The following is a 26872-nucleotide window of genomic DNA, read 5'->3' on the forward strand; positions in this document are numbered from 1 at the left end:
CGTTCGAACGCTATTTACGGTTTTTCACAATGGAGATCGCATTCCAATACAAAAAACTTGGTGTTGCCATTTGATATTTTCGAAATTTTCTCACTGTAACCGTAACTGACACTTGTTTTCCATATCATTCTTGAATGCATACATCAAAATACCTTATGCCAAAATTTCATTCAGTTTCTGTGAATGGTATGATAGTTTTTTTTATAATCACCCTGTATATAGTATACAATAAAACCTTTTTTTTTTAAATTTTGATTGAATACCTCATTGGCACTAGAATTTAAAAGGCTTGAGCCACACGAGTCCCTTAACACATTCAGGGGTGGGAAGTGACTAAGTCCATTTCGGAGCAGATATTTATAAATTGGAGCAGTGAAATTAACAAGAATATTTTCGTTAACCCTCAACCCTTTTCAAAATAAAGCTGCAGTCTTTTGTTATCAAACATCTTTTCATCAGCTTGATTTTTGTTTTTGGTGTTTCAGGCTTTTGACACCTTGTTTGAAAGAGCGGCTGTCATAAAATTGTTTGCACCCGTCTATTTAAGATGATTTTTGCTTACCGAGGGAGGGCACTTCAAATGAGCTAAAAAAAATTTTTAAGTTTTTAATTTTTTTATACTTGGAAAGAAATTGTTGCAAAATGGGAGAGAATTTTGGAAGAATCAACTCTATGTTTGGCGATTCAGCACTCATTATCTGGCGAGATTAGCGATCTGACACATTATTTGGCAACATTGGCGATTTAACGCTCGTTATTCAGCAAAGTTTCTAAACTAACATTCGTAATTCAGCGGACATGCGCTTTTTACTTACGGAATGAAAAATTTTTTCACGAAACATCGGGATTTAACACAATGACAATCGACTACGGTAATTTCTGCTGCTTCCAGTGACGACCTTTTTTTAAACGGAAACACTCAAATTTGCACTTTAAAGCGGAAAGGCATTGCAAACCATCTTCAGTTCCACGATCACGGACAATATCAGGGTTTTGCGATGGAAAGCCCAATAGTTCAAGTATAGTGGAATAAAAGACGCTCTTCTCGTAAATGTTTCGTGGCTAGCAGGAACAAACATTTTTTGGCGTCCTTTCCGCTATCCCGGGCATACTGAAGCGAAATTTGCTATTTGGCGCAGAAAAATACGAAAATTTGCTATTGGAACAGGATGGCACAGAGTTCCCACCCCTGCACATTGCATGCAGGTACATGGTGGCGGGCATTCTTTTGTCAGTTTAGTCTCATTCGGTAAAATCTCAACAAATCCATAACTGCTTCGTTTTTCGCAACCTTTATTTTACACTTAAATATATGCTCTATGTACTTTTGCAAGATATTTTAATAATTGTGACTAAATATGGCAAAATTGTCACCTATAAAAAACTGCTGCATCAACTGTGGATTCAGGAACATTAGTCATACGTAATCCCAGGATGACCAGTCATCTACATCAGAACTGTTAGAAATAGTTCAAGTGAGCACTCAAGAACGTGGAATGTCATCATTGTAGCTTTCATTATTTTTTTACTTTCGGAATTATCATACTAAAAATCCGATAATGCATCAGCTCGTATTTCTTGATCACTATTTTCATCACAATGGCTCATTTTATCAACAATAAAAAAAACAAGCTTCAAATTTACACAACATGACTTGTACGTTCTGAAGCTGTTAAACCAAGTAACTTGACAAACTAAACTTCTAGAAAGAAACAATATAAATCGTCGTCTAGCAACACCATACACATTTACAATGATCACCATATGTATAAGATACCTACTCTCCAGCACAAATCTACTAAATATGTACTTTTATGTGACCCGTGCTTTAGTGAGACTGCAAAAAACATAGATGTTTCCCCGCTTGCAATGTGTTAATAATTCATGAATATTCAACGCAATTTCAACCTGCATATATATGGGCGTCTATATAGCAGTAATAGACCCCCTTTCCTATCTGCGTTTTATTTGTATCAGAGCTCCTACGACGAAACGTTCCAACACAAGCTTGATCATGCACCATGTGTGAAGCTAGGTCCCGACCCGCCGTGAACCACACGGAAAACAGGGCTTTTGCTTTGCACATTTGGCCTTGAAGTAGAGCAGGTTTTAGACGTGGCTTTACAGATTGCTTTCCGCGCAGACAAAACAAATAGGCTCAGTTTTTAAAACCGATTTCCGCAGTATGAAGAGAGTCTCCCATAGTTTATTACAGCGTCCACAGAAACTACAGACAATCTGTAGCAGTTGGCAACTCTAGTTATGTAAGATTTTGTGATGAAAATTTCATCATTCGTGTAGAACTTGATTTCTTCATTCTTTCACAGAACCACCCATTTTCAAAGCTGAACTATGTCAACGCATTGAAACAGCAGCCCTTAAGAACCAGACATTGTACTGGGATGATCAGCACTTAAAGACTTGGCAGCAATGAAACATGGATTTCATTTTTTTAACATAAATTTCCGGAATATATTTTTTATAAATACAGCCAATAGACTGAAATGGTATGCATAGCAGGGTTTAAACTACGGTCGCATTTTGCAAAAAATGCAAAAGAAAATCTTAGAATGTGATAGTAGCCACTTTCGAAAAAAAGGCATATAGGAGGTACGAAACGATTAGACATCTAGTAATTAGCATTGTAACTTTTTGCTAAAGCTCCACCTCCCATTTTCGTTTTTTTCCCGAAAGGGATTTTTTTTTAAAATCTAGCTTAAACCCTGATGCATAAAAGCTAAACAGTTTTGTCAAATGACAAATCAATGTCAATCAAGTTGATTTAATTACAGCCACTCGCTACAATCAAATCAACCATATCCCACTTTTTTAATGATTAGATACCACACGGAGCAGCAAGTTTTTGAACAAATAGAGCATCTGATTAGTATGCTCCCCATTCCTAGGTGTCTTACATGAATTGTGAATACTCATAAAACAACACAACAGAAAGAATAAAGACTTGCAAAACATTCTACCACAACTACAGTTTATTCATGACGTACCAGCACTTAGATGTTCAGACAAAAGAAAATGTTTGGGAGCTTAACGCACTAACATGACGTGTACTAAGAGCAAAGAAACATTTGTCATAGAGGGAATATTAAGACATAAAATAAAAAAAAGAATAAGATGAGTAAAACAAAATTTCACTCCCGTTCACCCTCAGATTCACTGTTGTCGGAACGTCTCACTGGACTTCTGGTACGACTGCGAGACCTACTGCGCTTGGGACTCAAACTTCTGTCCCGGCTTCTGTTGCTAGACTGAGCAGGAGGGCTCTCACTGCGATCGCGGGTCTTCTTCTTGGTTTTTCCATTGTAGGCATCATCTTTAGAACCCTACAAAGAACAGCAACTTCTTAGAAAGAGCCAAAAACATTTCGTACATGATCATGATCCCCAAAGCAAAGAATATGCCTTATAAGTTTCTTAAGAATGACACTTTTTCTAGACCACTTTCAACAGCACAGTACAAAATGTGTTAATCACAAGATCTGACGTAAATAAGTCAAGGCGAACCTTTTACTACGTCGTCCATATTTTTAAAAAAGGGATTTGTTTACACTTCACTGTTCAATGCGAGTGTAATCGTTTTTGACAAATGAAGCACTTTCATTTTTAGCTCTTTGCTGAGCATTGCAAATGTTGTTTATGCGTCTGCATGCCCTAAAAATAAAGACGACAATTGAACGCTACAAGCCTAGAATAGAGATACGTATCCAACTGCTTTGTAATGCAAACTGTTGTTTCACCTATACACAGAATGTGCACCATAATTTTGAATGATGAACGTTAGACTATTCATTGTACAATAGCAACTAAGACCATGAAGTAGTAAATGCAAAATTATTTTTTCCATCAAGACAGAAGTTGTTAGCGACTACTTTACTTATTGAACCCTCAAACTAAGCAAATGAAACATTAATAAACCAAATAGTCCACATACATCCCCCAAATAACCTTAAAAATTATATAATTTCTGCTTTGCCAGAAACATTAATTGCAATCTAATGTTTGGCAATAAATCAACGATTTCCTCCTCAACTACTCCAATTACACAAATTTTGTTGATAGGATTTGGTAAAAAAGTAGGGCAAGTGGGAGCCCTGTATACAGTTGGTAAATACAGGAACTCGAGTGAAACAACTGCAAATCCAAATTTTGTTTAAAAATAAAAAGGACAATGTGAATTTTTCATTACTAAAAGCAAAATTTTAAGAATCCCCCTGCCCTGGTATTACCACTTTGAAGTATTAATGCAGTGCTATCTGCATTAAAATCAAGAAAACTAAAAAAAATAAAATGCTTACACTTTCTCTGGACGAACTGCGTCCTCTCTTCTTGTCACGATCAGAACTCCTACTCCGAGAATGACTGGCAGATTTCCTTGGTGATGCGCTACGCTCCTTGCGCAGGTCGATGTTCCTGTCCTTGCTACGGCTACGACTCTTTGATCGGTGCACACTAGGGCTGCGACTCTTGGTCCTCCTCGGGCTGCGACTAGGAGACTTGCTGGCGCTACGTCTAGACTTATCCTTGCCTTTGCTAATACTCCTTGATCTGTAAGATATATATGCGTATACATTAGATAAAAATGCAGCCAAAAATAAAAACAATCACAAAATAATGGGGGGGAGGGGATCAAAACCCCAAATACTTTTTGAAATAAAGATTATAAAATTGCTCCATTTGAATCAGTTTCTCAACCCTTTTTTTGAAGACCAGTAAAATATCCGAAACAATTTATTGGACCATTAACTCACGATAGGTGGACAATTCTTTTATTGAAACCTATGCAAATACTACTATAAAATAAAAATCCACACAGGTAGAACAAATTTTAAACACAAATCACAATAAATTGGGAAAAATAGACATGTTTTACTGTGTTATTGGTGGGCTACAGTTGGCGTTAGTTTCTACAAAATCAAATAGACTTGAACAATCAGTTTGTAAATAGAAAAAAGAACATTCAATGACATATCTGCCAACTTTAGAGAATGAGAATTGAGGAGGATTTTGAGCACATCCAAATTCCTTACGAAAATAAATACGAGAGATTTTTTGAAAAACAATGCAAGGATTTTACTACCTTTGTAAAAACGTGACAACCTACACGCCATTGTGGATTAGTGCCAAGATGCTAACTATCGCCAACGAATATCAGTTAAATTACCTGTCCTCACTACTCTCAAATTGATTCACGAAAAAAAGGACATCCAACTTGAATCCAAACATACTTAACAGGACATGGTCAAAGCAAATACAAGTCATCTTGCCAATTTTGGACACCGAAAGACAGAATTAATGGTGGCTGTTTGGCTAATTTTGTTCCCCCCTCCCAAACATGATTTTTTTAAATAGAATTTGGCAACAATTTAAAATCCCACTTATAACATCATTTTGGGGATTAAAAATAGAAACAACAGTACTAAATTATGTGTGATGGTATAAATTCTTTGGATATATTTCCACAATAATAGGTTTTTTAAATGATCGGGAGTATCCTGGAAAACCCAGGAGACTTGGCAGCCATACACTGAAATAGCATATTATTCAGAGAGCTAGTACATATAAATGAATTAGTTTGTAAAAATCAAGTCTCGATTGCAGTGGTTCTCAACCCTTTCTGACTTGTGGAGCACTTTCAGTATATAATTTTTACAGCAGAACTCTTTAGGCTTTTTTATTTATTTTCCTTGAGCCGCGACGGAACCCCTGGGAAGTGCAGACAGAGCCCCAAAAGGCTCAGCAGAGCACCGGTTGAGAACTCCTGAACCCTTATGCTAAAAGTTTAGAAGTTTAAAAAATCAGCGCTACTGCTAGGGCATGTGCAATAAACCTGTACAGAACCTCATGAAGCTCTTGTTACAAGAGTTTTAATTGAATTTTTAAAAACAGCGATTAAAATATGCTAAATCCTCAGGTCTCGATAGTTTACAGGATGGTGTCATAAACTAACTCTACCAATATACCAGTCACCAGCAGCTGCAAAATCAAATGTGAATGAAATTTGAGATAAGTGTCTCAGAGTCTGTGCTCGAGAATGAAAAACAAAAACCTGGCGCTCATGCAGAATATGCCAAAATCTGTGACGTATGTTGCAGAACAATTTGAAAGAACTTTAAGAGGTTAGTGAGCTAACCCTTTGGCAAAGGACTACCTGCAGCAGAAATGTGATCTGCATTGGCGGTTTCTATGAGTTTCTTTGACTGCATCTGACACCGTGTATCATGCTAAGACACGTTCCAATGCAATTTATAGGGGTTTTTTACTGCACCAATCATTTTGCAGTCCATAAAATTGAGTATCAACACTTGAATCAGCCAAATTTCTTAGGATATCTTAATGAGACCATTGGGGAAAGATTTACGAATTTTTTTTTTCTCAAAAGGTTTAATTTTTGACCACCATGTCAAAAAGCGGTACTTTTTTATTATTGCATTTCCCATGGTCCATATAGTGTATACCAAGTTTCAATGCAATACGTCTTCCAGAAAGGTTGTTACATAGGTCATAGTAGTGCGAGTATACTGACGGGTGCTACATATGATCAGTACACAGAAACCACTCAGACTGAAACCACCACAGAAACCACTATGTAGTCCCTGTTCTGGTAGATATGTTCCATAGAAACTTGGTATATACACTATATGGACCAAGGAAAAATACAAAATTCAATAAAAAGTGTCATTTTTCACCTGGTAGTAAAAAAAATTAGACTATTTTTTTCATTTCGTAAAGCTTCCTACCATGGTCTCATTAAGATATTCTAAAAATTTGGCTGTATTCATCCCTTTCATCAATCACCCTTGTATTTTGCAAATCATTCTTAGTATAGACCATCAAGGAAATATACTTTCATTTTATATATTACAAAATGTGTACTTTCCGATACTCTCCATGCTCTTAACGATAAGAGATTTTGAATGTTACACCTTGAGCCATAGGTTGCAAAACATAATCGTATCAAGTGGTAGTCTCGTTGCACTCCAGCTGAACAATGTTAAAATGGGCATTAAATTTTAAAAAAAAAAAAAGAGGAAATAAAAGTTATAACATTTTATTTTATTTAAAATTTTGTTGTTTCACAACTTGATCGAGAAAAGCAAAGTCTGGCTTCTTGTAGAATTTTTCCAAACTAAATTTGCTCATACAAAAATCATGGTGGTCCCCCTTCCCCCTCCATACAACTTCGAATTATCCAAAAAATTCAAAAACAAAAGTTTGAATTAAACAAGAAATTTTAACATTAAATTAGCTAAAAAACTCAAATAAAGGTCATAGAAGTTTAAAGTATCAAAAATTCAAATTAACAGTGTTTGAATTAACTAAGTTCTACATATAGTCTTATAGATATTAACTAATTAATCAATTGTAATTTAAGATAAGCGACTGATGATTGTAATGAACCAAAGGATGCAGCTGATTGCGAGGAATTTAATGGTCTCCACTGCCATGATGAAAACCAGAAAGTGGGTGCGTGTTTCTAGAAACATGTTAAAATACAGTATGTATCTCGTATTTTATTCACATTTGTTGATTTTTGCAATGGCTTGTAAATCAGCAAAGTTATTTTGTGACCAATCTGCATATATGAAATATAAATGCATATATTCAAGGAAATATAAAATGGTTTATTAAGCAAAATCCCATTACTGCTGATCTCGGAGAATTAGAATTAAGACTATTTTTGCCCAGATCCTAACTCACTGCCTTTGATTTTCAATGCTCGAAAACAGCACATATTTGCGGCCTCCTGATCATGAGAAACATAGATTTGCATCTCCCGTCAACGTGTTAAAAATGGTTATTTCTGGTCAGTAAAAGTCATCACAGGGTCTGCATTTGAAAATATTCAATTATAAATTAAGACTAATCAATTTAAAATACTGCATTTAGTGAATTAAGAATATACAACCATAAATCAAATTATAGGAAGTAAAAATTTCTTCATGTGAAGTGAAATAACCTATTTAAATTAAGTCTTTCGATCCCACAAAGGAAGAAATTACCCAAGCATGCCAGAAATATGAGCATACAATAAATGATACACAAACCTTGAACGGGAGCTTGAATGGGAAGGTGAGTGCTTTTTCACGGGTCTTTTAGAGCGGTTATAGCTAGGCGATCTTGTCTGACTTGGCGTTCTGTAACGACGCCGTCCGCGATAGTAGTAGCCTGAGCTAGGACTGCGACTACGTCTAGATTATGATAGAGAATGAGCAACAGTTACTTCTCATGATCTCCTGTACATTTACTTTAATAATACGAGAGAAATAAATTAAAAATAAAAAAAAATCTATTAAGCTAATTTGGCAGTATTGAATATTGATAAGATTCTTATAATACGGCGAAATAAAAAATAAGATCCTATAAAGTTCAAAACCTTGCAAGCACCCATAAGTTGACTGTTACATAACCTTCGAAATTATATTAGACCTATTAGATTCCGTTACGACATTTTATGCACGAATTAATGCATCAGATGGCCCCTGTGCACTTGTTCATCAACAAAAATACTGAATGGTAGGGACAAGTATAACGATAGTGCACTATCATCATCATCTGCTTACACATCACAAGAAAGAAAACATTTCCTTAAACAATTTCAGCAACCAACTCCTTCCACAAGAGACATCTTAGATAAGGGCTTGACAAATTGATAAAAAAAAAAATCCAGGCACAAACCAAATGTATTTCTTTTGCCGAGCTAGAATCAAACACAAAATTTCAAGGCACTAATATAAATTTTTTAGTCATTGTGGCCACCAGAATTTGTCAAGCACTGTCTTAAGACAACATATGATTTATGTTGGGCGACTAAAGAAAAATTTAAAATATCGTAAATAGCACCATTTATGCTTATAGCAGGGCTGGACAAATCCCAGGTGACTAAAGAATTGATATTGGTGCCTAAAAAAAAGAAGTTTCTTTGCGTAGTTATTAAATTGCAGGCCGAGAGCAGCCCAAAATATCTGGAATTTATAACACCATATCTGTCAACATGAGAGTCCTGAAAAAGATAGAAAATGTGCCCTGAAAAACACAATTATTTTGAACCTTTCTCTGGTAAAAAAAATTTGCGCTTAAAATTGTTCTGGCTCCTAGATTTTTTTTTTTTTTCCTTTCAATTTGTCCAGCCCTGGTCTATAGTCACTCCTCGACATACAAGTATGCTCCGAACACCTGAATGGCAATTGAAATTCAACGTCAAGTGTGGCATAGATGACCTACGCACAGGTTTGGATATTGCTCAGAAAATCTTTTCCGGTTCTAAGTTTTATGGATATAAATATTTTCAAAACATATCAAATTTTTTTAAATCTTAAAAACAATATTGAAGCAAATAAAAATGACAAACCAGAAAGCAAAGGAGACACATGGGAAAAAAACACTGATTGCACATTCCACACGTGGAATAAATAAGACAGGGCTGGACAAATTGCAAAAAAAAAAAAAAAAAATATCGAAGCGCCACAAAAATTTTTTACTCAAAGGAACAAGTTTCAAATTAATGTTTCTTTTGACTTTTTAAGGGCAGTGGCCTTTCATATGTAGACCGATAAGCTACTATAAATTCCAAACATTTTGTATAGCTCTCAGCTTGAAATTTCGTAACTACACAAAGAATATTTCAGGTGCCAATGCCAATTTCTTAATTACCATGGCAACCTAGTGCCCAGGATTTGTCCAGCCCTGAAATAAGACACCTTACACAAGTGTAATTGCTGTTTACATGGAATCAAAATCCTGACATCCAATCACCAGCTGCTCCATGAATTCAGCAATACAAGACAATCCAGTAAATGTTTTTTGTTGCATTCTGTAAATCTTTTGATCTTCATTACCATATTCTTTCATCATGTTATATATTATCCACACCACTAATAAATTTTAAAGCATGTTACAGTTTTTAATCAAGTCATAAAAAAGTAACAAGGTATTCAACAAACCTGCTGCGCCGTGATCGTGATCTCGACCTAGAGTACGAAGAACGGTATCGCCTGGAGCTGTAACGATCCCTTTCAAGTTCAGGACAATCTCTCGCCCAATGGCCAGTGCGATGACAACGATAACACTCTGCATTAGCCTATAAATATAAAGACAGTTTTTTTTAACATTTCTAAACAAACTAATTCTAAACTATTACAATTTTACAATTCTAAAGCTCATGATAGGGATCTTCATCCTTTCCCGAGAACCAAGCACTGCTATGCTTATCACCAAACAGAGAGCAACCCCCCCAGAGGCAAGGGTGCTTAACCTTTAGGAGAGAATGGGCCACTTCATTGATTTGAAAACATGCCACAGGTCACTTAAAATAACATGTAAATGTGTTGTGGACCACTTGAGTGATTTATGAATGAGCTGTGGGTCGTTTGGGTGATCTGCAAATTTGCAGCGGGCCACTTAAGTGATCTGTAAATGTGCAGCTTAGTTCATTTTCATAAAATTAGGTGTTGAGCATGTATGCCATACAGCAACATTTACATACACACATTGGCGTATGCAGGGGGGGGGGGGGGCTCCACGACGAGATCATAGTGTTATTTTGCAGGAAAAAATATAAACCCCTGAGAAGAAAACAAAATTGAAATCCCCCCTGAGAAAATTCTGTAGACACCTATGCTTGAAATCTACATTTAATCCTAATGCTTAAATGTAATTTTTTCACAGAGTATTTTATTGAAGAGTTGATCAAATGCTCGATAGCAGAAATCTGACATAAGCATTGAGCACTGTTTCAAAGAGAACTATGATGCCTACGAACAAAAGGTTGAAGAGATGAAGATCAAAATATGTAGTTAAGAATTGTAAAAAATAAAAACATGACATGCTTTAATATAAATTAAAAGAGCAAAAAATAAGAATCTAATCACTAAGCTATACAACAAAGTCCTCACCTTACGCATCATCGGTCGGCTAGATGGGCCCCTTGCCCATTCCACCACTATGGTTTGGCCATGAAGCTTCCTACCATTTTCACACTTGATAGCATCCTATTTGCCATAAGATTGTAAGAGAAAGAGAACCAACAGAGATTAGGTGGCAAATAATATATCTCAACTGAAACGCTTAAAAAAAACAAACAGATAAGAAGCTAGATCAAAACTTTTAACAATTTTAATTTATCAATCTATGTTAACAATAAAGTACTGAATCAGAGCAACGCAGTCTCTCGCTATGCATGACAGGACGAGTGGAGAGAAAAGAAACATTTCAAGCACAAAGGCCGTAGTTTGAAGGCTAAATAGTTATTCACAAAGGATAAGTAGTTTAGAGCAAATAAGAAATTTCACAACTACTTATGAGAATGCACCTTCGTATTATGATAAACCAAATAAACAAAAACTATGCATTAGCCATCATCGAGGATATGGGAAAAAAATTACAGCAGCCTCAAAAAATCAGTTACGATGATTGAGTAAAAAAAAAAAACAACCAAAGAAAACTTTGAATTTCACCAAATAAGATTTTTTTTATCGCTACTAATTTCATGAAAATAACTCCCACGACCTCTTTTCCACAACTAAAACCACACACACACGATTCTCCTTTCCATTCCCCTTAAAATAAGTTGCCAGAATAAGGGAAGCTTTCAATAAGGAGTTTAGAGAACATTTTCCAATCCCTTCGTTATTTTATTTCATAATTTTCTGTTGGGTAATTAGGATTGTAGAAAACAACTTTAACCTGGTACATCAATCAAAAATGTGCTCAAGCAAAAACATACATATGGTTGTCACAAAGAGATAGAGCAATTATACAGAAGAAAAAAAAAACCTTGTAAAAAATTTAGAATCGTAATGGCTTTGAATTTGGTGCAGACTATCCAATTCAACTTTTCGGACAATACAGTTATATTTTCTCAGTCAGGAACTTAATTAATGCATCAGATGGCCCCTGTGCACTTGTTCATCAAACATCATACAATGATTATGACAAGTATAATGGTGCACTTTCATCATCATTTGCATGTATGTCAAAGAAAAAATTAGATTGATTTTGTTGTCTAGCTTCCGTTACAATTGGTTCCTATACAGTTTACTATTAAAATATTCCATTTGTTCAATGCAAAACCACAATTATATGTTTTCATTTTGACTCTAACTCTGAATATATATTTTTAAACTTCATTTATATTCCCTCAAATGCAGACAATTTTTAGACAGTGAAAATGCATTTATGAAACAGTTTTTACATGCTGTCAACTGCAAAAGCCATAAATTTCAAGGTCAAAGCCCCCACTCAAAAAAATCAGAAAAAATAGGAAAACGCAGGACTAAAAATAAAAAGTATGACGGGGAAGGTAACCCCCTCAGACAACATAATCATAGCATAATGAAAAAAAATTCCTAATTTTTTTTTTAATTTTGAATTAACTTCTCTTTTTATAGCATTATTTAAGTACCCTATAAGATTGACTCAAATCAAAGCAAAATGACAGAAATGACTTGGTTGCAAAACCAATTTTTGGCAAAAACAGTGTACTAGCAACCACATATAATTCTTTTCTGTCTCTCCTCATATATATTACCATTGGCGTACGCAAAGGGAGGGATTCTAGCCCCCTCCAAGCCGAGATTACAGCATTATTTTGCAGGAAAAACGTTAACCCCCTTAAGAAAATTCTGTGTATGCATATGTATATTAAATTATTTAGTCCCCCAAAGTGCAGAGTTTGTCAACTCTCTCAGACAATACACAGCAAATTTTGAAGACAAACGTTTTTTAAGAATGACGCTCCTTCGAGACCACTTTAAAAAACACAGTGCAAAATATGTAATTACAAGATCCAATGTAAATAAGACAAGGTGAACCAGATAGATAGTTTTACTGAGTTGTAAACAAATCCCTTTAAAAAAGGATGGACATTTTACTGTTCAATGCCAGTGTAATCATTTTTGACAAATGAAGTACTTTCATTTTTAGCTCTTCGCAGAGCATTGTAAATATTGTTTATGTCTCAGCATGCCCTAAAAATAAAGGCAATTGAATGCTACAAGCCTAGAATAGGGCCACGTATCCAACTGCTTCGTAATGCAAACTGTTGTTTCACCTATTTGCACCATAATCCTGAATGATGAATGTTAGTTACTGTCCAAGACCATGAAGTATAAATACAAAATTATTTTTTCCATCCAGACAGAAGTTTTTTAATGACTACTATACTTGTTGAACCCTCAAACTAAGGAAACAAAAAATTTAACTTAACGGCCCACATACCCCCCCCCCACCCCAAATAACCTTAAAAATAATACAATTTCGGCTTTGGCAGAATCATTAATTTCAATCTCCAACATCTGTAATATTTGGCAAATATATCAATGATTCCCTGCTCAATTAAAATCAATTACACAAATTTTGTTGATAGGATTTGGTAAAAAAATTAGCAAAAGACAAAAATTAGAAAATAAGACAAAGCTGGGAAAGTAGGAAATGTTACCAAAAAGCCCCAAAGCAGAATGTGCCAAAATGTGTGACGTACGCCGCAGAACAACCAGCGCTGTTGCAGAACAATCTGGAAGAATTTTAAGAATAGTGTAGAAAAACGCTATTATGTATATGCGAATTTTTACCGCAGAACATCGCAAAACATTCTGCTTTGGGGCCAAAAAGTAAGAAGAGTTCGAGCCCTGCAAGGTGATTGTTGCCGTATATGAAAAATTACAATCGAGTTAGATGATGACTATCTACAGCTGACATGGCAAGCTCTAAAAATACTGGTTTAAATTGTTTGAAAAAACGGCCACATGTCCTTTTCGATTTCCCTTCACAATATCTTCAGCAATATCCACAGAGGGTCGAAAAATCCACCGTGAGCATTTGGGACGTACAGATTTGTCAGAGACATACGTGATACACACACACACCATGTCTACAAATTATTTCTAGAATCAATCATTTGAGGCAGGGAAGGAGGTTCCTGTCTGGTTAAAAGAAAATATGTACAATATCAGGTATTTCATTTAGAACATGATCTCCCGAACTTTTTATTCCACAGCAACCCCCACCTTCTTTAGAAAATTTTCATTCCCACCCCTCCAACTAAAGCCAATCCATAGGATCCTGTATTAAACCCATAGCTTACTGCTCCCCATGGGACGATGTTACCCACTTTTCGAACCACTGGTTTAGAAACCTTAAAACTGGATTGAATTATTGCATTGCTTAGATATAAAAACCAATCTCCAAAGCACACAATTTAATATTACCTGTTTTTTTTTTTTAATTGCTAGAAATAAGAATACTCAGAAATTTAAGCAATGGTAAAGTTATGTCAATTAATTTTGCCAGTAATTTGATTTGAAAAGTATATAATTTTGTGGGTATTTTTCCTCAAGTAGGATTTTATTAATTTGATCAAAATTTAAAACAATTAAAAGCATAGACTGACATTTTCTTTGGTTGACCAAGTTTGCGAGACGGGTTACTTTCAAAGAAGTTTCAATTATTAGATTCCCACATTATACAATTAGTAGATTCCCACATTATACAACGTTTTGATGCAGCCTCTTGAATATCACAAACAAGGTTGTACTGCATGAGCTTTATAATGAGAACTATATATAACCATGGTTTTCCCCCCATATGAAAATTCATACTGATACTGCAGGCATGCAGATATAAATTAAAACGAATCCCTCCGCAACACAAATAAATGAGTTTGTTTTTCAAATATCCAGACTTCAAAATCCAAGGTTTTGAACAATCATTTTGATTTCCTTTTGCACTGGGAAATTACAAAAGGAAAAACACAATTTCCATTCTGCCCTGGATTTCATTCCCCCCCCCCCCTTAATTTCTCTGCAGGCAAAATGATAAATATGAAGAAGCTATTGTTCAGCACTTTAAAACGAACTTTTGAGATGTCCGAGTAATTTCAATTTCCCATCTATTACAGTTCTGTAACATGAAGTAATAGTGATCTCTGGATGCAGCTTGAGATATTGAAGAGCATATGCGTATAAGACTATACTCAGAAATAGAACTATATATCAAATAGAAAGATTTGCTGATCTCTGAAAACATGACTGATATAGACTTGAAACAACGCACTTGAATAAATTGCTTCCTTGTGACACTTTCCAACTGCCTAAAATCCATCTAAGATTACTACTGAGAGATCTACTGCAAATGCAATGAAGTTTCAAGCATATTTCTTGTTGAGCAAGGTACTCGTATGCTACATCAACTTCAACTTTCTAGAAAGACAAATAGGCTATGAATTAACGCAGTTTGTGGAGTCTTTGTTTGTGTCAAAGATATAATATCTTCAATGTGTCGAGAGCTTAAGGGGTTTCTCAAACTAGCAAGCCGATTCAATGATAACTTCTGGAAACTGAACACATCCTGGTGCATTGAAAGTTATTCAGAACAAATGGCGAATCCAATAAAAGAGATTTATCAAAAGATAGATATAATCTTGAAGTTGACCAAATTAATCTCGTTCCACACCACCTCCACCCCAAATACTGCAATAGCTGAAAATGAATACAAATTTTAAAAAAAAATTCTTTGGAATATAATAATAAAAGATTTAATATATACACCTAAGAAATAAATATTTACCATTAGGCAGCATGAACATCATCATCACAATAATGCTCCATGAACAGAAAACTTAAACTTCCTGTCAGTCAAGACTGTTTCTCGAGAGAATGTGCCTCAGGTTCTATAACTATTGCATAACTCACATACAGAAATACAGGGAAATACGGCCTTGCAGAGAGAAAGAATTCATTCAACTGTACCACGTTTTCTCTCTTTCGACAGATTAGAGGAGGAGGACCCCAACAGAGAAATCATATGTCAGACTCTTTAATCGTGTGTCAATTCGATGATTCACGAGATAGAGAGAGATCTTTTCTCAAGGTCAGTCTCCTGTCTGAGTACGAGAGGCAGGCTCAGTTCTGACGCTCATCACATTCCATTTCCTCTAATTTGAACCGTGTTAAAAATGTTAGGAATGAGTGAAAAATTCGATATAATAAAAAATATAACACTAAAAGAAAAACTTTAGCTCTTAAAGTCTAAGTTTTTTTAAACATATTCAAGAAATAACAATGAAATTAATGTGTTTCTACAACAAAATATAAAAAAGGGGAAAAGGCGAGACAAGACAAAAAATACATGTAATACTTAAAAACAAACATACAACGCAAACACACACGATAGACAATTTCTCAACCTTATTTGCGGGAAGAAAATGTTCCAACTACAATAAAGCCTCGATTATCCGACATGATTGAAACTGATCCTACTCTGGTATATTGAAATGTCCAGATAATTAAATACAAATAATAACAGATTTATAGTTTGGGGGGGGGGGGGGGTGAGAGTGAATAATAATTTTAATGTTAAAAGGGCCAAAACAAGAGACTATTAAAATATTTAAAAAACATTTTCTATTAGAGAACGATATCTTGGATTTTCTTCAGCAATACTTTCAAGTGGAATGCAGTTTCGTATTACGATTGTACATTCGATGAGGTGCTATATTTCTTCTGCAATAAACCTTTTTAATTTCTCAACTGATGATATGCTATGGTTTGTCTTGTTGGTCGATAATTTCCCCCCTAATCTTGATTTGCCGTATACCAGAGGTGATGCACAAATTCTTCAAGTCTTCCATTACTTTGCTCACCAGATCTGACAAGCTTCATAAAAACAATCTGAGCATTTTCTTGAAAAATCAACAAAACCAATAACATCTCTTGCCATCTCTTTAACACAAACCTTCCGATTCCTCTTTATAGTTTTTTCTTTAGCTCATCAGTGTGTCAGGTATGAAGTTGTTCTTTGCAGCATCCACAGTTGGCTTGCTGATGTTAAAATATTTTGATGGTTCAGTTATACATTTGATTGATTCAATTCGAAACTTCCCCTCCATGGTTAGCTTTTGCTTTACGCGTAGCTTTTTCGTTGTTTTCACATAAAGAGGAAACAAAAAATTTTACAAAAGAAAGACAATTAGATATCAGGATACAGTGAAACCTTGGTTTAGCAAAAATTAAAAAACTTTAATTCAGTTAAGGAGCAATGATTTACATTAAGAGCAAAAATTCAGCAATGTTTATTGAGTTTCATGTTATCTGGTCATAGCGACGGACTCGCATCGCAAGGACCCAGATTCTAACCCCGCCATCGGCACTGTGGTGGTCAGCTGAAATTAGTTTTCTATGGTTCCCAACTTCAAGGTACAAACGTGAGCTGATCTCCCCATTAAAGTCTCCCAACAATGGTTTTAAGCTTTCGCCCACACACATACTGTAGAATTGTGAGTAACATTCCTCCTTACGGTATCCGGTTAACCTGCCTCACTCGAATACGGTCACACGAGCCAGTATGACCGTTTATGGTACAAAACTAGATGTTGCATTGTAACCATGCTTATGTGCACTTAGTTTTTAAATTTTGGTTGGAGAAATCGATGAGCATTATTGAACGTGACATTGAGAAGCTACCTCATGAACAGTAATAACCTGTTGTCGAAGACTGTCCTTGGGAAAGACTATGGGACTGGAGACGAACGCAATGAACAAGAATGACGTTCCAAGTACTAGGTGCACACGGCCAGGAGTTGATCACAGACAAACTTATGGATCTCCACTGCGCACAACAGCAAGAGCAAAATGGAGCCCCCCCCCCCCTCAAATGCGATTATAGAGATGTCTAGAATGTGGGAATTTGTGCAAAATTGTAAAAAAAAAAAAAAAAAATCACCCAAATAAGGCTGTAACAGTGTGAGCAATAAATCTGACCAACAACAATGTGATTTTTCATTTACAAGAAATCCTAAAAAAGAGGCAAAAGCGTCATTGGATAGGTTCTTTTTCAGAGGACCTGAAAAGTCACAAAAGGAATAAGTTTGCAAACAACGAGTCTGTAAATCATCCTATAAACCAGTGGTTCTCAACCGGGGGCCATATGGCCCCCTAGTGGTACTGGGATACCTGAAGGGGGCCACGGAAGAAAATGGAAAAAAGGGGTCATGACAGGTGGTTTGGAGGGCTTCAGAGACCTGAGAAGAAAAATTAAGGTGTGAAGAAATAAAGCTTTTATATTAGTGACTATACACTTACAGAATCCAACAAAACCACCCATAAAACGGGAGCCGTCTTAGGGCATGGACCTACCCGGTCCCCACCACCTACATTTTGCAACAAGTTCCCTAGGATGAAGTTTTTCCCAGGTCCCTGGCTAGATTTTTCACAGACTCCCTTCTCTATACTGAATTATAGTGTGAAAAACAAAAATTGATGAAAACCATATCAGGCCCCGGGCTGCAGCTCTGACCGTCCCACTCTTGTGAGGGGTCATGCCCGGGGCCCTCATGTCCATAAGTAAGGTGGGGACATTATGATATTTGTATAGTACAATAAATTTTGAAAATAAGTAGGAAATGTGTAGGCTGTTTATTTCCAGCTAAAGTATGGGACTACCAAAGCATCACTTTGCTTATGGAGGGGGGAGGGCATGATATTGAGACGGTTCTGATAGAACTCGGACTAGCGGGGAGATCAATAAATTCTACGCCAGTGGTCTGGATGCCAATTTTCTTTGCAAAACTTTCGTTCAGTATAAATTCAATGAAAAAATTATTTCAATACGTATATAAAGGATCTTGCTTCTAGATGAGAGTTGAATACTCGGGGTAAGACAGGGGGGCCACGAGAAAAAAAAATGGTTCAAAGGGGGCCACGGGTAAAAAAAGGTTAAGAAACACTGCTATAAACGATAGTTTCCTTTCATCTTTCAGAGCAAATTAATTTGTAAACATTATTGCACTGTATGTTTAGGGCATTAGTGTTTTTTTTATTCAAAATATTGTGTAACAGACATGATTCATATTATTGTGTTGTAATATTAATTAAATGGTACTTTTATTGGTCATTTTTATGTGAACAAATAACCGCTGAACAAATTATAAGTTTCCATTATTTCTTATGGGACAGTCAGATTCTATATATGTGATTCCAATAATGAGCATGTTCATGTAACTGATTAAGTTTGTTAACCAAAGTTCCACTGTATGCAATATTTGGACTTTAATTTTAAATAAATATGGGGAAGAAAGAATAGAAAACAGGTTGAAAAAAAAAATATACATCACTTAATAGAACTCTAGATCAGTGTTTCCCAAAGTGGGCAATATCGCCCCCTAGTGGGCGATAGAACCTACTGATTTAACATAGGATCCTATGGGTTTACTTGAGTTGGGGGGGGGGGGGGGGGGGCGATGAGAGGAAAAAATTTCTGATGAAGGGGGGCGATGGAACAAAAAGTTTGGGAGACTATGCTCTAGATGAAAGAGAGTAGAATAATCGAGGTTTTATTGTATTTGATGCTTTGATTATTAACACCCAATAAGCAGCTGAGGAATAATACACGTGCACATGCTCTTAGATCACCAGGGCAAGAACTTAAAAGATATCTCTGAAAGGTAATGTTCAAAAAAATAACACTCCAATGAGAATGAAGTGCCAAAAAGAATGTGCTGAACTAGTTTGAGTATGCCGCTGAACAAAAAGCCTTTCTGCTTGTGCCCTATCAAATTAATACATTTAGGAATTTTCTACACAACAAAGTCTGATAATCTTAATTTAAAATTAAAAATATAATATTAATATATAAATAAAAATACAGTGAAACCTCGCTACACAACGATACAACTATATATAAATCCTTCTGCAACAATATTTTTTCAAGCTTTGTTTCGTAATGGCTACATTCTAATGTTAAACTGCTGTCTCTCAAAAAAATAAAATGTGTGTTGATAATCCTTTATCATTATAGAGTATCATTATATCGAGGTTTCACTGTACTGGACGATCAAAATATCAGTGTTCATGTAAAATTTCATGTCACTAAAGTCCCGTTTACATGTGCAATAAAACATCCCGGCAACAGGGATTTTCACCACAACCTGTTTACATGCCATTTAGTTTATGCCGGCATTCCTTCTTTTCGGAAGTTGTCACTGGTCACGTGGGTTGAACGGGTGGTTGGCTCAAGATGGCAGACGAAGGAGCCAACAGCAATTTTTGCAGCACAAAGGATGATGGGAGAGGAGGCTGAAGTCACCCACCATTATTCCGCAACAAAGATGGAACTCTTGACGGATCACCGCCCCACCCCCCTGCGAGAGAAAAGTTTTCATGCAGGTAATAATCACTAATGCTACCCCCAATCTTGCGCACGTAAACAGGACTTATAAGCTTCTTTACACGTTCCCACATTCTGTAAAAATGACGTTACTGACCAATAGAACGCCAGCTATGGCATTATTACAAACTGTTCCGTGTATTCAAGCAAGTCAGCTATTAATGATTTTTTCCTTCCTGAAAAGTTTTCAACACAAGAAATTTACACATGAACGCTGACAATATCACCAGTTTTCCCAATGGACTTCTCAGAACTGTTTAGAGATAGTCAGACAAAATGAAACCCAAATGGGAAAAGAAATTAGCCAAATTGACGCACCATTTGGCGAATGTTTATATTTTTTGGCTTGCTAAATGAAACATTTTACAATTTTGCATAGCTGCCAACTTTGGAGAATAAGAATTAGGGAGGTTTTCCTAGAGCCCCAAATTCTACACAAAAAAAAAGAACTATAAAAAGGGATTTTTGAAAACAATATAGCGATTTTTTCCCCCTTCGTAAAACCATGGCATCAAACAAACTATTGCTGATTAACACCAAGAATACCCCTTAACCGTTTACAGGCCCAACTAAGATTTTAATATTTTCTATTCCTCCTTTATTTCATGTGTGTTCTAATCCTTTAGTTTATGTTCTAATCCTTTAGTTTAGAGATATCAACCACAAAATTCATGAAAGAAATTTTCTCGTATGTTTTCTGGACTTGCCAATATCTATAGAAACATTAAAATCAAAACGAAAAAAAATAAAATTTTATTTCTCCTTAAAAATAGCTGATTTAAAAAATTTAAATTTATGGCATAAGTGCTTAAATTAAACCGATGTTCCCAATCGGAACATTGGCCATTAAAAAGTTAAAATTTTAGAAGGGAGTGAAATTAAAATTATTCTTCAAAACTATCTTCTGAGAATACCAGCACCAAGTTGACAACCAGTAGGTTAAATTACCTATCATTACTATTCTCAAACAAAACAAAAAAAAATCACCAACGCATCACCAACAGCATATGGTCAGGGCCACACTAGATGGGGGACGCCAAACTCACCTTTTAACTGCTCCTTAACAATAAATGGCGGCACCAAATACATTGCTTGTCCCGGCTGACAAAGTATCTAGTTATGGTCCTACATATAATCAAAGCAGATACAAGTCATCTCACAATTTTGGATGTCAAAAGACCTAAACCAAATCGGGTGAATTTGTTATTCTCTCTCCCACCAAAATATTTTGCTATTTGACGTAATGGTAACAATTTACATTATGTTCGCAACATCATTTTCAGGATTAAAATTGAAAGCAAGTCTTTTTCCCGGGTAAATTCTTTGGGAGGTTTTTCATAACCACTGGCAAAATTCAAGAAGTATACAAATTTTTTGGGAGTCAGAGACGGAGAAGAAATCCAGGATACTTGGCAGCTATGATATTTGTCATAATTTATGGCAGAGGCAAGGTAATAAAATTTTACCCCATAAGAAGGTTTTGATTTCCCTCCATAAAATGTCAATTCTTCCCGAAGATGATGGTACTCGTAAACAACCTAAGTGGAGACCACATCGCCGTCTCCCACACTCTGCAGTAGAGCCCATCTAGGCTGGACTCTTTGTCAGGACCCCTCTATAATAAATTTATTGTCAAAAAACAAAGCATGTGTACAATGATACATTTAAATCTTGGGCAAGACACCCCCCCCTTTTCGTCAACCCCCCACATGGGGAGAGGCCCACGATGGATGCAGGATTTAAACTAGATAAAAAAAAATTAATTTAGCAAAACAGTGAAAATGAGGAAAAAAACTTTAGGAAAATACTAATGATGGATGGATTTATGTCTACTTGTTTCATACCTACTGTATATTCATTCTTGCAAAAATTACTTAAAAAAAAAAGCTTCAACCCTGGGTGGAGGACAAAGAAAATACATTAGCTGCAGCATACAAAACTGAAGCTATCGACATATAACTTACCAATCCCCCTTCACAAACTTCATATCCTAAAGCACCTACATATAATATATACACATAAGGGACATAACATTGGAAACAATACCTACCTAAACTTGACTATGTATTGTACAATGAGTACACATAAAACTTAAAAAAAGACAAATAATGTTCATACCTCAGCATCCCTTTTGTCTTCATAATCCACAAAAGCATATGCCATACCAGTGCCTATTTAATAAAAAAAATAGAAATTGAGATACTCTTGATCTTACTCTGACACCCAAATCTAACTGAATTATGAAAACATAATAAAGTCAAGTATACTCATTAAGCTTGTGAGTTATAGGCGATTTTCTCAAGAAAATCATTAGCATGCATGCATGCCTTTTTGCTAACTTTCTATAACTGTTCCAAAAAATGTTTTTCTTCAGAATAAAGAACTAGTATAAAAGGAAGCGAACACAAAAATAAGACTGGGTAGAAATACCCCCAAAGCAGAATGTTTTACATTGTTCTGTAACGAGCCCTTGGCTGATGGAACATTTGGTTTTTGTGTTTCTATTCTGGCAAACCCACCACCAACCAAATTTCTTGGCGTGACCACCCCTCTCCCCCAAAGCAGAATATGCAAAAATCTGCAATGCAGAACAATCAGTGCTACAACTACTTAACCGCACATGCTAATGATTGAAGATTTCACAGTTGTGGTATCAATGCTATTGCAGAACAATCTGCAAGAATTTTAAAAAAAGTGTAGAAAACACTGTTATGGAAACAAATTTCCAGTGATGCCGAGGGCTCATCGCAGAACAGTGTGCAAAAACATTGTGCTTAGGTTGGCAATCGCTGTTCGAAACAATGCTAGCAGTACATTATGGGCAAGAAAGACGGATCTAAAATAAACAAGGATTAGACATTGCCAACAGAAAAAACTTGAAACAATGATTTTTAACATTACACATGACGTTTTCTGCCATCCATCTTGATTTTTACCATGTGAAAGGTGCTTGACAAGCAGAAAAAAAAATTCTAGGTCGCAAGGGACAAAATATTAAACTGGCGAAATTGGAAAATCGCCAAACATGGTGCAACCCCACTTATAGAATATAGAATCTTAACCAAAATGAAAACAGCAGAATAAAATATATAATGACCGCATGACAGCTTGAAAAATAACACCAGCAGTGAAGCATCTTGCAAGAGCCAAACTGCAACAAAGACAAGGTAATCAAAGAAATTAATTTTCCCATAAGTGTGGCCAGCTTCAACATTTGGCCTTTTTGTCATCCAACAATTGGCAACCCTAATACAGGGGTGGGAAGTGACTAAGTCCATTTCGGAGCAGCAAAATTCAGGATTTGGAGCACCAAATTTGGGATTTGGAGCAGCAAAATATGAGATTCGGAGCAGATATTTATAAATTGGAACAGTGAAATTAACAAGAATATTTTCGTTAACCCTTAACCCTTTTCAAAATAAAACTGCACTGTCTTTTGTTATCAAACATCTTTTCATCAGCTTGATTTTTGTGTTTTAGGCTTTTGACACCTTGTTTGAAAGAGCGGCTATCATAAAATTTTTTGCACCCGTCTATTTAAGATGATTTTTGCTTACTGTGGGCACTATTTGCTGCCTCGAACAGCCGCACTTCAAATAAGCTAAAAATTTTTTATAAGTTTTTATTTTTTTTAATTCTTGGAAAGAAATTGTTGCAAAATGGGAGAGAATTTCGGAACAATCAACTCGATGTTTGGCGATTCAGCACTCATTATCTGGCGAGATTGGCGATCTGACACTCGCTATTTGGCGAGATTGACGATTTAACGCTCGCTATTTGGCGATATTGATGATTTAACGCTCGTTATTCGGCGAAATTAGCGATTTAATGCTCGTTATCCGGCGAAATTAGCGATTTAACGCTCGTTATCCGGCGAAATTAGCGATTTAACGCTCGTTATTCGGCAAAGTTTCTAAACTAACATTCGTAATTCGGCGGACATGCGCTTTTTACTCCCAGAATGAAATTTTTTTTCACGAAACATCGGGATTTAACACAATGACAATCGACTACAGTAATTTCTGCTGCTTCCAGTGACGGCTTTTTTTTTTTAAACGGAAACACTCGAATTTGCACTTTAAAACTGAAAGGCATTGCAAGCCATATTCAGTTCCACGATCACGGACAATATCGGGGTTTCGCGATGGAAAGCCCGATCAGGGGCCGATAGTTTAAGTATAGTGGAATAAAACACGCTCTTCTCTCTCGTGAAGAAACGTTTCGCGGCTAGCAGGAACAAAATTTTTTTGCCGTCCTTTCCGAAATTCCGGGCATACTGAAGCAAAATTCGCTATTTGACGCAGAAAAATGCGAAAATACGCTATTGGAGCAGGATGGCGCAAGATATTAGTTTTGGCGCAGAGTTCCCACCCTTGCTAATATCTGGATTGTATTTGAGTCTTTGCAACCTTCTAACAATCACATATATTAACAGTTAATTCTATTTTTGTGCATTTTTTTATATTTCCCACATATTCCGATTGATAATTTCGATATTAGATTGATTTCATGTAGTAAATTACATTTTCTGTTTAAACCTAGAATACTAACACTCTGAAATGTGGACATATAGGCAGTTGTCAGCATGGTTTTTTAAATTTCATTTAGCATTCTTGGGTTAATTCCTTGTTCACCATTTTGAATTGACTGAAGCGGGAAAAAGTCGCCACAATGGCACTGACCAATCTTATGGGAAACTAATCGCCAAATGGAACAGCTTTGGTATAAGGGACACGCCAAATTGGCGACTTTTTTTCAGGCGATAAGTTGCCATCGTTGGCGCACTCTGGTTTGTTGTTGTTCTGCTGGGTTGTCGTTGTTCCAGAATGTTCGTAGAATTCTGCCAGTCGGTGGCGCTGACTGTTGTTTTTCCATGTTCTTAGCGTCCTAGCGCGTCTTTCAAACGGGTTTCACTGCCATTTTCAAACTGGTTTTCTCTTTTTCTCATTCTATCCTCTCTCTTTTTTTCTTCCAAATGACGTCACTTAATAGCCGCAGCGTTTTGAAAAACCGTTGGGATAGTTCTTCATATTTTCTCTTCCTTCCGTATATATGATGTAGTGTGTGTGTCGGATTAATTGGAATTATTTTGGACATCTTTTCCCTCAGGTTGTACCTTTAATATTTTCCAATATTTATTCTTTTCTACATGCAGGATGCCCCTGCATTCTTTTTATTTTATTTATTTATTTTATACCGTTGATTATTTATAAGAACCCGGATTCTCGGAAAGAGAGTCCGGGCTTTAATTTATAATACATAGAATATTTTTATTTATACAGCAGGACCGTTATTTATTCACAACGGTCCAGGTTTTATTTAAACCCTGATTTCATTTTTTTTTATCCAGTTTTATTTTTTAAATACTCCACAGCTTATTTTTGTTTATGCCATTTGTTTTTACTGTTTTCTATGCTGGCGACTTTTTTTTTTTCTGGCGCACATAGTGTCTGGCGGCTTTTTCTCGGGCCGTCTGACATATTTGGCGCCGGGAAAAAAAAGTCGCCGAAAATCGCCAACCTGTCCCTTATACCAAAGCTGTTCCGGGCATTTTGCCTGTTGTGGCGTTGTATTTGTATGATGAATTTTTGGAAAGAGAATTCCACCCACGTCCTTTCACTTCCTGAGTGAACATCCTAGACCACAGAGGCAACGAATCTCTCGATCTTTCAACAGCACTCAGGCCAAGCTCACAACTGCTGCCACTGCCACCAGATGGAGACTCTCCATGTATGGTCCCTTTCAGTGTACAGGAGCTCCAAGGAAAGATCAAGAGATTCGCTGCCTTTGGAGTCTCTAGTGCATTCACCCAGAAAGTGGAAAGGATGTGGGTTCGATTCCCTGCATAGGCACTTGAATTTTCTTTCCAAAAAAAATTCATCTCTTCCCAACAGCCAGTTGTTAAAAACGTTTGTATGGCTAGCGGAGAGTGACGTCATCCTTTCAAATACACATCTCGCCAATTTCCGATGTCGAAAAGCCGAATTGAAACTGGCTATTTGGCGAATTCCTTGGCTCCACTCCCTCCAAAATAAAAGATTTTCGTGAAATTCGACGCAATGGCGACAATTTACATTACACCTGTGACGTCATTTCGCGAATAAAAAAATAAATGCAACGGTCCTTATCCTTTTTTTTTCTCTCTCTCCTGCTAAATCCCTTAGGACTATTTTTTTCCCCAAAAGTAGGGATTTTTTTTTTTTTTTAAATATTACTATCACGGTCGGAATTCGGGAAATTTTTTGAATTCCTCGGGAGTCCGGGAAATGAAGTAGAAATTCGGGAGTCTCGGCAGCTACGGTGTTTAATTTGATAATAACTGAAATGGAATACGATAAATAGGCCTCACCATATTTGACGTCGCATCGGATCATGCTCCCATACCGTTCAAATATGTCCTCGATGTCTCTCTCTCGGGAATCCAAGGGCAACCGACCCACGAACAATTGCGATCTCCTCGCCATCACCGACTTGAATATTCCTCAACAAATACTTTTTCTCTGCGAATACTATCGAGCCTCTTATACGGCCATCTTCTTCAACCAGGAAAGCCAACAGATAAAAGTCGCGTAGGAAAAAGAAATGGCTACAGTCCGGAGGTGTTACCGACGAGGCTGGTTTTTCTCGAAGTTCTTCTTCATTCCTGATAAAAGTTTCACCTTCTGCGATTTCGATTTAAAAAAATAACCCTCTGACCA

The 26872-nt window shown here is 36.2% G+C and overlaps 1 protein-coding gene across 3 annotated transcripts; it reads right to left on the reverse strand.

The window, feature by feature from the left end:
- Positions 1 to 2972: 2972 nt before the first annotated feature.
- Positions 2973 to 26781, reverse strand: LOC149071655 (uncharacterized). Of its 3 annotated transcripts, XM_089247801.1 has the most exons (7): positions 26524 to 26781; positions 22293 to 22345; positions 10910 to 11005; positions 9959 to 10095; positions 8063 to 8206; positions 4313 to 4562; positions 2973 to 3341 (listed from the first exon to the last, which is right to left on the reverse strand). In XM_089247801.1, the coding sequence occupies exons 1-7, from the start codon at positions 26636 to 26638 to the stop codon at positions 3150 to 3152; spliced, it is 987 nt and encodes a 328-aa protein (XP_089103927.1). In that variant the 5' UTR covers positions 26639 to 26781; the 3' UTR covers positions 2973 to 3149. The 3 variants fall into 3 exon arrangements, with proteins under 3 accessions (XP_089103927.1, XP_089103928.1, XP_089103929.1); XM_089247802.1 differs by lacking the exon at positions 8063 to 8206 and having other exon boundaries at positions 26524 to 26779; XM_089247803.1 differs by lacking the exons at positions 22293 to 22345; positions 26524 to 26781 and adding an exon at positions 15579 to 15883.
- Positions 26782 to 26872: the final 91 nt, after the last annotated feature.

The sequence above is a fragment of the Pholcus phalangioides genome, unplaced genomic scaffold (assembly GCF_987345545.1).
Source record: "Pholcus phalangioides strain wild (caught in Gottingen) unplaced genomic scaffold, Ppha-v1.0 ptg000018l_1, whole genome shotgun sequence".
NCBI classification, from domain to species: Eukaryota; Metazoa; Arthropoda; class Arachnida; order Araneae; family Pholcidae; genus Pholcus; species Pholcus phalangioides.

What these genes read in the sequence shown, in the direction of transcription:
- LOC149071655 (XM_089247801.1), bottom strand. Translation starts at nt 26,638, where the DNA reads ATGGCGAGGAGATCGCAATTGTTCGTGGGTCGGTTGCCCTTGGATTCC. An exon ending in GCCGACCGATGATGCGTAAG is followed by an intron (nt 10,096 to 10,909) that starts GTGAGGACTTTG and finishes TTATATTTATAG; the next exon opens with GCTAATGCAGAGTGTTATCG. An exon ending in CATTCAAGCTCCCGTTCAAG is followed by an intron (nt 4,563 to 8,062) that starts GTTTGTGTATCA and finishes TATATCTTACAG; the next exon opens with ATCAAGGAGTATTAGCAAAG.